The sequence below is a fragment of the Carassius carassius genome, chromosome 41 (genome assembly GCF_963082965.1).
Source record: "Carassius carassius chromosome 41, fCarCar2.1, whole genome shotgun sequence".
Lineage (NCBI taxonomy): Eukaryota > Metazoa > Chordata > Actinopteri > Cypriniformes > Cyprinidae > Carassius > Carassius carassius.
In genome coordinates this window covers 10,001-23,484 of record NC_081795.1, presented here as the reverse complement: position 1 = coordinate 23,484, position 13,484 = coordinate 10,001, and the positions used below count along the sequence as shown (strand labels likewise).

Sequence of the window (13,484 nt, the reverse complement as noted above, 5' to 3'; positions counted from 1 at the left end):
TTTTTGACTCCCACTATAAATATAAACTAATCCACTATCAGGCTGCTCTTTTTTCTTTTTTCCCCAAACACTATTTTTGGAAATTAAATAGGAAATTACACAGAAAAAAAGTTTATTTCATCATTCAATATCACTGAATCCACTTAATACATGATTTCTACAAACAAAACTAAATGTCTTGGGTTACATCAGTTTAATGAAATGACTTCTTTGCTGTGCACGTGTAGTTTAAATCACAGGATGCACACAGCTAGGAATAATAACTCCGCTTTGATGAGGTTCATGAGATGTTCAGTAGACGTAAGGCAGCAGTTTGTATGGCACTCGTCGACAGTATTCTCTCCAGGCGTCTCTGTGCTTCTTCAGACATGATTCTTCGATCTCATTGGCTCGTTGCCTCAGTAAATGAAAGCACTGCAGCGCTGGCAAGTATGGAAGAACACTGCTGAAGCCTGCGTGAGACACAAACCAGGTAAATCACTCGTGCACTGCTGACACAAAGCCTTCAAACGCATCTGAAGCAGCTCTGCTCTTTAACCGTACCGCACGGCAGACACCAGGCCAACATCATCAGGATGTCTCCAGAGTAATTGGGGTGCCGGACCCATCCGAACCATCCGGACACCAGCAGACTGCTTCCGGCCGGGCTGAGGATCGTCTTCAGACCTTTGAGAGAGACTGACATCATCATCAGCGACCTGACTTCACATCGCCATTAAGATGATGCAAAGCTCAATGCCTTCTTGCCATGCATTCATGAACTGTGTTTACAGCAGAAGAACTGAAGGAAAGCAGAATGAGGATGTGAAGAGGTCACATACGAGCGTAGGCCGGATCCCTGGGATTTCTGCGGAAACCATCTTTCTGCTCGTTGGACAGGTAATAAATCAGGAAGCCTGTACCTGTTCATAAACTGCACTGAGAATTACAACAATCACTGGATCACAAAGACATTGAGTCTTGCTTTGTGAAAAACTGATCAAAATCAAGTGAGTTTGTGTTTCAAAGAGTACAAATACAGACAAATATTCCTGTTTTACCTGACTTTTCTGATGCCGTTGATACGCATTTTTCTTGTTTTAAGCACAAACTTGTTTCATTTAAATCAGTTTTTCATAAAACAAGGCAAGACTCATATGCATGTGGTTTTCATGCACTGGTCAAACCTGAGATTTGGGGGTTTCTTCTCAGACTGGTGGAAAGAAAACATCTAATATACACCAGTAAGTGTTTGATTTATTGCACATTTATCCGGAGTTCAGATCTTTGTTCTAGAAATGTATGTAAACTAGTGCATTTTTAATAAGAGAATACCTCATGTGCATATTTAAAAAAAAAATCATTTCAGAAAAACTTTCTTAATGTAATTAATCAACTGGGTGAAAACTGGGAAAGTTAATGAGAAAGAACATTATATTTTGCAGTATATCATAGTATGTGAGGTCACCGAAGAGCAGGCAGATGGGGACGGCAGACAGGAAGTGGATGTGATTGGGCCTCTGAAGCAGGAAGTAAACGGGAAGACTGGAGAAGAAAGGGATCCAGATGAACTCGCCCAGAATCATGATGAACCCAATCGGCTCGTCCGTGAACTCTTTGGTCGTCAGAACAGAGCCCTGGCCAGAAATACAATTCATTGTTCGGTTTCATACTACATGAAATACAAAACAGCTGTTTACATCAACATATTTTCATGTACATTTTGAGATACTGCATAAGAAAATGCATGGATGCAAATGGCAAGACGTGCAAAAATGTGCATTATGTTCAACTAAGCAAATCATTTTTCATCCAATATTCACCAAATAAATCCCTGGACGTGCTATAAAACATGCGATTAGATATCTGGACTATGCATCTCATCACACACCATCTCAAAAGTCTTTCTAAGAATAAAAACCAGTTCGGCTGACCTCATCGATGAGGAAGTCCAGTATGTAAATGAGCTGAAAGATGATGACGAGCAGCACAGAGAGTGACGAGTTCTTCGTCTCTACAGCGGTCAGGAGATAATTCACATCCATTATGCCCTGCAGGACAAACACAGACTTCAGTGACCGCTCATCTGACAAGCGCAGAATCCTGATCTGCTGAGACTCACCCAGCCGATAAACCCAACCCTGACCATCACAAAGTGCTTGACGTCGATGATGCCCAGACGAGGGTCCATGCTCTGACCCAGAACAAACTTCAGCAGGGGCTTTGCTGTACAACACAAGCACACACATGACCTCTGACCTCAGGCGTGACCGATAAGATGAGGTGCGGATCGTACCCGTGTTGTTGTAGGTCACGTGTGCGGAGGAGGGTGTTCTGATTGGACACAGGAACAACGTGAGGCTGAAGACCAGAGAGACGGCCATAGCTGCGCTCACCAGAGAGAAGATCCTGTCCATCACAGCGCCGGGCCGCAGAACACCAGAGAACCACAGAACCAGCATCAGAACCACAGTCAGGAGAAACGCATGCAGACCTGCAACAGACGCCGAACCCTGTCACCATCAGAGTCCTTCTTACTAAATGAGTCAATCCGCCTTTATTCATATAGCGCTTTATGCAATCCAGATTGTGTCAAAGCAGCTTTACAGAGTTAAACAGGAGAACAGAGTGTGGATAATGCTGGAGGACAGTCAAGTCAGATCAAACTAAAAATGCAGAAGTCGAAAAGGTTATTGTCTTGATATTTGTGCCCAATCTCTTAGTTGGATATATTTACATGTATTGCCATATCAGCTACATAGGTTATTATATGGCAGATACAGATTCGACATTAACAATACAATAAATAATTTTTAATTAAAAAAAAAGTTTCTTGGTCCATCTTACAAAATCATTCCTTAAAGTTTATTCTAATAAAAATAGTTGTCTCATGACATTGTACATTTGGCATATCTATAAAAGATTCTTTGAATGGACTTGAGATAAAAATGGTAAAAGTCTTCCTATGTACATCTTACAAAATAAGTGCTTACAAAACTTTTCTTGATTTAAATCGTTGTCTCCGGAGACCAAAAACATGTTTTACAGACAAGGTACATTTTGGTGGTTCTTCGCTATTAAAAATAAAAGTGATGTCATAGAAGAACCTTTCAGTGTACGGATCTGAGAAGAAGCATTTTTTCTTAGTGTAAAGAACATTAGTGAACCCTGGACCACAAAACCAGTTTTGAGTGTCAATTTTTTTAATCTAAAAGCTGAATAAATGATCTCTCCAGTGATGTGTGGTTTGTTCGGAGGACAGTATCTGTCTGAGATACAACTATTAGAAAATCTGGAATCTGAGGGAGCAAAAAAATCCAAATATTGAGAAAATCATCTTTAAAGTTATTCAGATGAAGTTCTTAGCAATGCATATTACTAATCAAACATGAAGTTTTGATATATTTACGGTAGGAAATTTACAAAAATGTCTTGATGGAACATGATCTTTACTTAATATCAGAGAAATGTATAATTTTGACTCATACAATGTATTGTTGTCTATTTCTACAAATATACAGCTGTGCTACTGATGACTGCTTCTGTGCTGCAGGGTCATAAATTAATAATCCAAATAACCATTTTCCACTATAAAGATCCTTTTGTGAAATGGAAAGGTTGCATGAATGTTAAAGGTTTTTCATGGAACCACTGATGCCAATAAAGAGTGTTAAAAATAAAAAACACTCATGATTTATTCTAGTATGGCCTGTGCAATACCTTGAATACACAATTTGAATTACAAAGTTAGATGCATATTTTTCCCACCACGGGAATAATTTCAAATAATTTGTTATTTTGAGATTCTTCCCATTCAGCTTGTCATATTCATTTGATGAAACGCTTGAGGTCTGAAGATGGAATTTTCTCTTACCGTTGAGTTTGTATTTCAAACGCTTTCCATCGCAGCCCATTTTGCCTTCTGTCACCTGTCCCACAGGTAGACAATAGAGCGCCACCTGCAGGACAGTGAATAACATCACCACACACACAGACGTCCAGTCCCAGATCGGGATTCCAGCAGAACCGAGCAGAACCCACGACTCGGAGGAGGGCCGGCAGCCATCCAGCATCATTATGAGAGAGATGCCCAACAGAACACACACCAGAGACAGGTCTGACACACGCACGCACACACACACACACACACACACACACACACACACACACACACACACACACACACACACACACACAATCAACAGCCTGAACCACTGTACACATTATCATACTGAGGCTTATTTTAAAACTCTTGACATTGCAATAAAACTATTAAGGCAAGAGAGTACAGGCAAATAGGGAAAATATGAACTTATAAGATAACAGCATAATTCCTCACTTGATTAATCAGAATGTATAAAGATATAATTTTTTAAAGTTTTCTGAAATGTTTATATTTGCAAATGAGGCACTGTGTACTTAAATATGCACTCATCTGCAAACATTTCCAGAGCAGAAATGCGTCAGGTCAGGTTCAAAATTCTTGTTTGATTTTGTTGACATATTAGAGTCAAAGGTTTTTACTCTGGGGATTTAGGATTTCTCTTTTTATCCCTGCATAGATCAGAAAATACTGTAAACAGCCAGGAAAAAAATATATACAAACGTTTTTAGGAATAAAATGTTGTATTAATGAGTGTGACCAATATATGAACAAAGCCTTCAGTAAAAACCTTCTGAATATTTAGAGGAATAAAACTCTAAGTTTTGGTGTTTGTAAGTGCTGCAGAAGTGTAGAAAAAAAACCCCATACATTTAGAAATAAGCATTTTCGGCATTTTTTTAGGAATAAAATGCTATATAAATGAGTGTGAATGATATATAAACAAACCCTTCAGTAAAAACCTTCAGAATATAGAGAGGAATATAACTCTAAGTTTTGGTGTATGTAAGTGCTGCAGAAGTGTAGAAACAAACTTACAACCTTTAAAAATATGCATTTTCCCCATGTTTTATGAATAAAAATGTTGTATAAATCAGTGTGAATGATATATAAACAAACCCTTCAGTAAAAACCTTCAGAATATAGAGAGGAATATAACTCTAAGTTTTGGTGTATGTAAGTGCTGCAGAAGTGTAGAAACAAACTTACAACCTTTAAAAATATGCATTTTCCCCATGTTTTATGAATAAAAATGTTGTATAAATCAGTGTGAATGATATATAAACAAACCCTTCAGTAAAAACCTTCAGAATATAGAGAGGAATATAACTCTAAGTTTTGGTGTATGTAAGTGCTGCAGAAGTGTAGAAACAAACTTACAACCTTTAAAAATATGCATTTTCCCCATGTTTTATGAATAAAAATGTTGTATAAATCAGTGTGAATGATATATAAACAAACCCTTCAGTAAAAACCTTCAGAATATAGAGAGGAATATAACTCTAAGTTTTGGTGTATGTAAGTGCTGCAGAAGTGTAGAAACAAACTTACAACCTTTAAAAATATGCATTTTCCCCATGTTTTATGAATAAAAATGTTGTATAAATCAGTGTGAATGATATATAAACAAACCCTTCAGTAAAAACCTTCAGAATATAGAGAGGAATATAACTCTAAGTTTTGGTGTATGTAAGTGCTGCAGAAGTGTAGAAACAAACTTACAACCTTTAAAAATATGCATTTTCCCCATGTTTTATGAATAAAAATGTTGTATAAATCAGTGTGAATGATATATAAACAAACCCTTCAGTAAAAACCTTCAGAATATAGAGAGGAATATAACTCTAAGTTTTGGTGTATGTAAGTGCTGCAGAAGTGTAGAAACAAACTTACAACCTTTAAAAATATGCATTTTCCCCATGTTTTATGAATAAAAATGTTGTATAAATCAGTGTGAATGATATATAAACAAACCCTTCAGTAAAAACCTTCAGAATATAGAGAGGAATATAACTCTAAGTTTTGGTGTATGTAAGTGCTGCAGAAGTGTAGAAACAAACTTACAACCTTTAAAAATATGCATTTTCCCCATGTTTTATGAATAAAAATGTTGTATAAATCAGTGTGAATGATATATAAACAAACCCTTCAGTAAAAACCTTCAGAATATAGATATGAATATAACCCTAAGTTTTGGTGTATGTAAGTTCTGCAGAAGTGAAGATAAAACTCTAAATATATGTACTGTAATAGAAATCTACAGACGCAAATAGATAAAGTGTAACCAACTAAACGATTTTGCCCGTAGTGCCTTGCCTTAAAGACAAAATTTTTTCTAATTCATTTCTGAATCAGATTGGTTGGTGCCATCTTCCGCTAAAAGATCTAGTGGTATCATGTAAACGGATTTTAATAGTTAAACTAGAGTACTTACGGATGTTGTTCCATCTGCTGTGGACTTGTACAACACATTTGCCATCAACATCAGCTCCATCCTGAAGCTTTCCGTTACCTGTGTCCTGTAGGGATCTGTTCCTGTGTATCTTTAGGACAGTCAGAAGGGTGTAACTTAAGGGTGAAACTAGAATAAACATTGAATTTAATTTCTCAAACTCACCTGATATTCTTGTTTGTCAGTCGTCATGATAATCTGTGAAAGAACCAATTTATTTAAAACCACTGCACCAACTCTAAAACACAATCAAATGACTTTTGTCTTGCCTAAAATGGGCTCAAATGTGATTTTTAATAGTCTTACCAGAGGCAGATAGAGCACCTTTATAAATACAAATCCATATGGCTACATTCACCAAAGACAAGGGTTTTATACTTCAGCAGTTACTACATACTACTGACAGGTTGCGATATCTTCTGCATGTTGAATGAACCATGCAATAGCTGAAAACGTTTAACAGACAACTCGAGTTGCACTTACTTCCCTCAGTGTTCTCTCATTCAATGCAGAGGATGCAATGCTGCATTTCTCCAAATCTGATGAAGAAACAAACTCATCCTGATCTCAGATTAACTGAGGGTGAGCACATTTTCATTTTTGGGTGTACTTTTCCTTTAAATGTGTTAACTGATGATATACGTGATTACAAATAACAAAGAGATGCATGAGTATTTGATGTTTTAATAACAGATTCCCATATACAAACTGGATATTGTGATATTGTTGGCCACGTCACCAGACTCAGGCATATAACCGTGTGCTAAATGAAATCACATGCAGTGGAAGATAATCGATTTTAAAGAAAACAGTGTGGAGGAATGGAAGCTACACCGAAATCATCCATTTTCATACGTCGATGAAGCGGGACGCTCTTGGATGCCTCCATCTGTTAGGATTCACACGCTACAGTAAGACAAAAGATCCATCAGAACTGAAGTTCAGTGCAAGTAGCAAAAAATGAACCTAATGGATGGCATTGTTTAAAAAGCACACAATAAAACGTTCCAACATCCACTAATTGGTCCATTTGCATTTCTCCAGTTAACAGCAAAGACAATCACAATGCTACAGCCGTACAAAACATAAATCCCAAAATATCTGAGATTAAAATGAACAATAAACACTTACAAAAAGACATAAACAATGAGAACTAAGTGTCAAGCATACATATACCGTCAGAGCTAAAACACTGTTTTTACACACAGTGTTCTGTAATTGGGTGGGAATGATGGCATAGGAGTTCATTAGCTTGGCCTTTGTCTAAAATACAAGCAAAGTTCTGCCTCTAGGAGAAGAAACATCCATGCCGGGATCACTAAAGCAGCCAAACCACATTTAAACCAGTACAATCACCTAAAAGACCAGGTTATTTAGTGTTGTTCCTCACAGACTTCTAGAAAGGCTCAGTGTCTTCAAATATGGCTAGTCACTAACTTCAACCAATTTAATGTTATCAGTTGGTTTGAGGATTTAGATGCTTTAAATAAGAGCTTGCGAGAAAATAATCCATCCTTAAGGTGTAAGTTCACTGTCAGGAACACTAAAGAAACATTGCAGAACTTGCTTGAGAAACTGGTTTTGGTGACAATTTGAACTGTAATGACTGACAGTGTATGTGATATCCATTGATTTTGTTTTCTTCTCTACCGGAGCAGTCAGAAATGTTTGTTAATGCAGGTTTGCACTGCTTCGCTTAATGACAAGAACTGATTGACATACGTCGGTAGAAATGATATGACACTGGCCTTTTGAGAAGTCTGCACAACAAATCCCTAAAAACACAATTCACATTGGCTCTCAGTAATCCAGACTCCTGAAAATGGTCCCTCCAGTGAACTAAAATCAACCTGTAAATGTGCAAAATTTAGCAAGAGGCATAGCAGGTGTAAGGAACAGCACCTACTCCGTGCTACTATAGTAAAATGTGCTGCTTAGATGACAGAGAAGTTTCTCCCTTTCATTACATTCGACTTGTATGGAAGCTCATTTCTGTCATGGAATAAAAATTAAAAAAAGGTTACAGTGACTTTTTTTCTCAGAATGGACTTTTTGGGGATCTCGCAATTTAAATTTTTTTCTGGAATTCTTAGTTTATATCTTGCAATTGTAACTTTTTTTCCTTCTTCAAAATTCTGAATTTATATCTTGTGACTTTGACTTTTTTGGGAATTCTGAGTTTATATCACAATTTTAACTTTTTTCCTTTTCTGAATTCTTAGGTTATGTCTCACAAATTTTACCTTTTTTTGAGAATTCTTATCTTAAATCTCGTAATTTTAACTTTTTTTATTTTCGGAATTCTTAGTTTATATCTCTCAACGTTTACTTTTTTTTTTTGGAATTCTGAGTTTATATCTCACAATTCTGACTTTTTTCCTCAAAATTACATAATTACTCTACACCTTGCACTTTTTTGTTTCCGCCACAGATACAATTAAATTTTTCTCAGAATTGTGAGAAAATAGTTAGAATTGGGAGTTTCTGAATTGGGAGATTTTATTTAAATTTGCAATAACCATTTTTATTTGTAATTCTGTACCCAAAAATGGGCTTCCACAGTCTTGCGTTCAACAAGACAAAATTCAAGAGATCTGCTTTCAGGTTGGACTAGCTCTAAACAGCGACGTGAGAATGCAACAAACATCCGTTTTCATTCAACGTGACGTTGTTTGTTTAGCAAAAACTTAGTAAATATAGAAAATCACACTTTTAAGGTTCATATACCCGGCCTACCATTTGACACCATTTCTAGACGACACTAACCTCACATCTCTATTAGCATCTGTAATGTATGAAGCAGAAACCTCGAGTCTAACAGTCGAACAAATGCACGTAACTCTCAGTTCAGGCCCGATGCCAAAGCAAAGGATGCACTTTCTCAGCCAGATCGCCACATATACAGCACTAGCACACTAGAACAAGAACTCGTCAATCCACATTCAATGCATCTGCCACTATGTACAATATAGGATCTTCATATATTAATTAGTTGAATTCATAATTTCAATACATGTCCTCTGCTGTTATAGAATAGTCTGAATATGTACAATAGAAGACTCAATGATCAAATAAATAAATAGGAAATAAAATGGCCGTGGCGTTTGCAGTGTATGAAGCCAGCAGGGTTTCTGCAGGAGAGAGCCGTGGTGCGTCGCAGCAGTGCATCATGGTCCCGGTGTGTGTTTACGTTCGTGTGCAACTCAAGTGTGTGGTTTGGTGGGGATACAGGGGACGGGTGAATCGTAACGCTCTGATGGACCGGCTCCGGATGCAGACACAGGAATTGGGAATGCGGGAATGAGGCTTCGGCTATACCACCGTCCCGCTCGGAGAGTTTCCGTTCTGTGCTGACAGCGGCTGAGACGGGAGCTAGTGGAAACACAGACAGGAAAAAACATGAGTTAAACTGAGAGCAGTGATGAAGTGACTTTTGGATATATATATATATATATATATATATATATATATATATATATATATATATATATATATATATATATATATATATATATATATATATATATATATATATATATATATATATATATATATAAATAAAATCAATTACATTTTTATTTTTATTAAACGCATGTAAACTTGTGTAAATTTTTTATTAAAAAGAAATTTAATTGAAGATTTTTACTAGAAAATACCTTTAATCTTTCTAAATTTTCTCCATTGTTTTTAAAAAGTATTATTTCAGTGGCTATTAAGAATCACTATTAAATTAAACCTGTTCAGTTCAGTCTTGAACTTTTGTCTTTTTGTCCAATTTTCTTTTTTTTTCCGCTTCATACCAAAGTTTTTAATGTTGTGATTCTCCTCGCACATTGTAGAAAAAAAAAATAAAGCAAATACTATTTTAGTCTTTCTATTTCAAAATTACACATTTAATTAAATGTGTTGCCGTTTCTTTGTAATCACTTGCAAAATTGACTAGCAATTTCTGAGTGAAAATAATTTTAAAGTAAAATCCCTAAATTTAAAAGTATAGCTTGTTGGTTTGATCCATGACTTATAACTCTTATTAACAAAGACTTTTAAAAATCACGATGGGAAAAACACTTGTATAACCATGACCACTGAGACGTTCTGTTTTCATATGGACTCACTGTTTTCCCGGGTCTGGCCCAAGTGCAGATGAGTCCTTCCTGACACGCTGTGATGATGCAGTCGTTCATGAAGACCAGCACGGTCAGCCGCTCGTGGGCGATCTTCTTGCACACCAGTGGCTCCAGCAGTGGCACCTCGTTCATCCGCGGACACAGAGTGGTTCCCAGCACTTTAGCGCCATCTAGCCTGGAGCTGCGCGGCGCCACGTTAATCTTATCGTTGCTTTTGCTGATGTTCCCGAGGCTGTGATAGCGCTTGTGCTCCTTTTCCCCTCCCACCCCGGATTTATCTGATTTGCGCTCTTGTAGCGACAGCGTTGCGAAGCGGCCGATGCTAAACGGTGTGCTTCCTCCACCTGTGCCAGCGCTCACGCCTGTGCCGCTGCTCTCCGTCGCCCCCTGGCTCTTGGAGGTGTTGGCGACGGCGGGATGTGGAAGGGAGTTGGAGCGCGACAGCGAGCGAGGTAAAGGCAGTGGCAGCGTTGACGTCTGATGAGGGTTTGAGGGATGATGGTGACCTTCGACTCCGCTGCTTCCGCTCAACGCCGTGCTGCTAGGAATCGTAGGACCGAAGGTGTTCGTAAGCGCGCGGGAGAGCGGAAGCCGCGGATACAGAACGTCGTCTGTCAGATCCCACAAACAGAACTGTGTGTCCTGGCCGACGGATCCGAAGCGGTACGTCACAGATGAAGCGCCTCCTTTGGAGCTGTGTCGCGAGAGACGCGATAGTGTGCTGCTAGTTCGCACGCGGCCGAAGTGCAGCGCCCCCTGCTGGAGATCCTCCTCGCTCCCACTGAGCTCCATCCGCTCCTCGTCCTCCAGGTTCGTCGTGAACGGGTCGAACGCTACGACGTTGACCCAGGACTTGTGGCCGTGTCCGCGCGCCACCACACGGCTCTCGGCGAACGACCAGACGGTCACTAAATCGTCTTCTCCGCCGGTGGCGAGATACTTCCCATCAGGGCTCCAGGAGACACAGAGGAGCCCGCCGAAGTAGCTCTTCATCACGCCCTGCAGCTCCATCGAGTCGAAGTGGAAGACGCGCAGGCAGCCGTCCTGACTGACGCAGGCCACATGAACGCCGTCGGGCGAGAAGGCGAATTCGTTCAGCCCTCCCTCGCCGACCGCCCAGCGGAGCAGCGGGTTACGGGGCGTCTTGGTCTTGCAGGTGTAGACGGAGAAGCCCTCGCCCTGCCGGAGCAGACAGTACTGCGGCGCGGTGGTGCCACACGGGTGCTCCACGTTATAGAGGTAGAGGTGACCGCTCGCATGAGACGCCAGGAAGAGGTTCTCCGACTTGGGCAGCCATTTGAGACACGTCACCTTTGATTTGTCTATCAGCCTCTGGAGAGAGACGATGTTACACGCTATCAGCATCAGAACTGATCAAAACTGACATTTACAATGTTACAAACATTTCTGTTTCAAATAAATGCTACTCTTTATGAACTTTCTATTCATCTGTGAATCCTGATCAGTTTCCACAGAAATATTGTGAGCCACGACTGTTTGCAACATTGATAATAATCAGAAATGTTTTGAAATGATTTCTGAAGATCATGTGACACTGAAGACTGGAGGAATGATGCTGAAAATACAGCGGAGCATCACAGAAATACATTACACTTTAACACAGATTCACACAGAAAACAGCTGTTTATATTCTAATAATATTTAACTGTTTTTAATGTATTTTTGATCAAATAAATGTAGCCTTGGTGAGCTTTCATTGAAAAATATTAAAAATCTTACCAACCCCAAACTTTGTTAAATCACACTGCACCTCAAAATCAAAATAAATGTCACGTTACACAACTCACCTTCATTATGTCTTGTGTAAAATCATAATCGTTCATTCTGTGGGTAAAATATTATTACTGGTCTGAAATATGAGCCAAATGGAGAGTCTGTTAATAAAGAGATTTTTTTTCACCATCAGCTCAACATGAAGAACTAATAAGAGCCACATCATTTCGTAAAGTTACCTGTTCAGTTCAAACACAGATCAACTTTACGGTGTATTGCTGTAAAACAAGGACACGTAACAGAACGAGAGATCCTGAGTCAGAGCTCTTTGTTTCAAGGGGTCCTGCGTTCCATTAGATTGACAAATTCAACTGCCACGAGGAAATTACCAAATGTGTGCGGCTGTTTGAGGAAGCAAGTGGGTTCCTGTTTTCATATTACTGGTTTAGAAACATGAGGAGCTTCTTAAATATCGCACACAGATCTGACAGACCTCCAGCCACGGGTTGAGATTCAGATTAGGATTGTGCTGCTTCTGTCCACAAAATAATTAAAATGTTGAATTGTTCAGCTTATTCTTTAGGAAAAACATGTTGATCATGAAAACTAGGATGTGGTATATGGTGTGGTCAGGACAGGACAGATCATCTGATACGGCGATGCTTTGATCAGGTGTGAATGAGCATGACAGATGATGAGGAGACACACTCATCTGCTCACCTCCTCGTTAAAGAGCTTGCTGGTCTCCTTCTTGATGGGGTCGAGGTACTGCACCTGTCCAGCGGAGAATCCCACGATCAGAGCCACGCTGTCAGCCGTGGCCGAATACTGGTTAAAGTCATGACAGGTGGGCTGAGTTCCCTTATAGATGCGCTTGTCTATGGGTTTACTGAGATCCACTGCCTGCAAACACACACACACAGATACACATGCACACACACACACACACAAACATGCGCGCACACACACACACATACACACACACACACACAAACGCGTGCACAGACACATACACAGATACACATGTACACACACAGATACACACACAAACAGAAAGAAACAGCGGTGTTATTTCTGTCTTTAAGATTTTATTAATATTTTTAATTAGTCTTCTTTTTTATATTTTTTCATTTTCATTTCAATTTACTTCTAAAATTTACATAAAAATTTTTACATTTTAGTCATTCTGTTGCTTTTGTCATTTTTTTTCTTTTATTTTTAAACCATTTAATTAGTTTTTTGTCTTTTTAATGTCTATATAGTTTTAGATTATTTTAGCATGCAATTGCACATTGATAAAAGCTAAACT

At 38.8% G+C, this 13,484-nt stretch overlaps 2 protein-coding genes across 2 annotated transcripts in view; both read right to left on the bottom strand.

Annotated features, from left to right (window-relative positions):
- Window positions 1-221: 221 nt before the first annotated feature.
- Window positions 222-6,699, bottom strand: si:ch1073-429i10.1 (delta(14)-sterol reductase TM7SF2). The gene is made up of 11 exons (XM_059533864.1): window positions 6,621-6,699; window positions 6,480-6,512; window positions 6,297-6,405; window positions 3,854-4,096; window positions 2,276-2,473; window positions 2,102-2,205; window positions 1,914-2,030; window positions 1,448-1,616; window positions 822-902; window positions 544-666; window positions 222-452 (listed from the first exon to the last, which is right to left on the bottom strand). The coding sequence occupies exons 2-11, from the start codon at window positions 6,504-6,506 to the stop codon at window positions 292-294; spliced, it is 1,332 nt and encodes a 443-aa protein (XP_059389847.1). The 5' UTR covers window positions 6,507-6,512; window positions 6,621-6,699; the 3' UTR covers window positions 222-291.
- A 1,303-nt stretch (window positions 6,700-8,002) lies between these two features.
- Window positions 8,003-13,484, bottom strand: part of zmp:0000000529 (WD repeat-containing protein 20) — a 6,333-nt gene continuing 851 nt past the window's right edge. Inside the window, exons 2-4 of the mRNA XM_059533862.1 lie at window positions 12,896-13,078; window positions 10,430-11,773; window positions 8,003-9,686 (exon numbers count right to left, since the gene is read on the bottom strand). Coding sequence (XP_059389845.1) covers window positions 9,627-9,686; window positions 10,430-11,773; window positions 12,896-13,078 — 1,587 coding nt within the window. The 3' untranslated portion in view covers window positions 8,003-9,626. The remainder of the gene's footprint in view (window positions 9,687-10,429; window positions 11,774-12,895; window positions 13,079-13,484) is intronic.

Bases quoted from the DNA above. Each gene is read 5' to 3' on its own strand.
- si:ch1073-429i10.1 (XM_059533864.1), bottom strand. From the start codon at position 6,506: ATGACGACTGACAAACAAGAATATCAG. The intron at 2,474-3,853 runs GTAAGAGAAAAT...CGTCTGTTGCAG, and splicing joins TTTGAAATACAAACTCAACG to GTCTGCATGCGTTTCTCCTG. The intron at 453-543 runs GTACGGTTAAAG...TGTCTCACGCAG, and splicing joins GGCCTGGTGTCTGCCGTGCG to GCTTCAGCAGTGTTCTTCCA.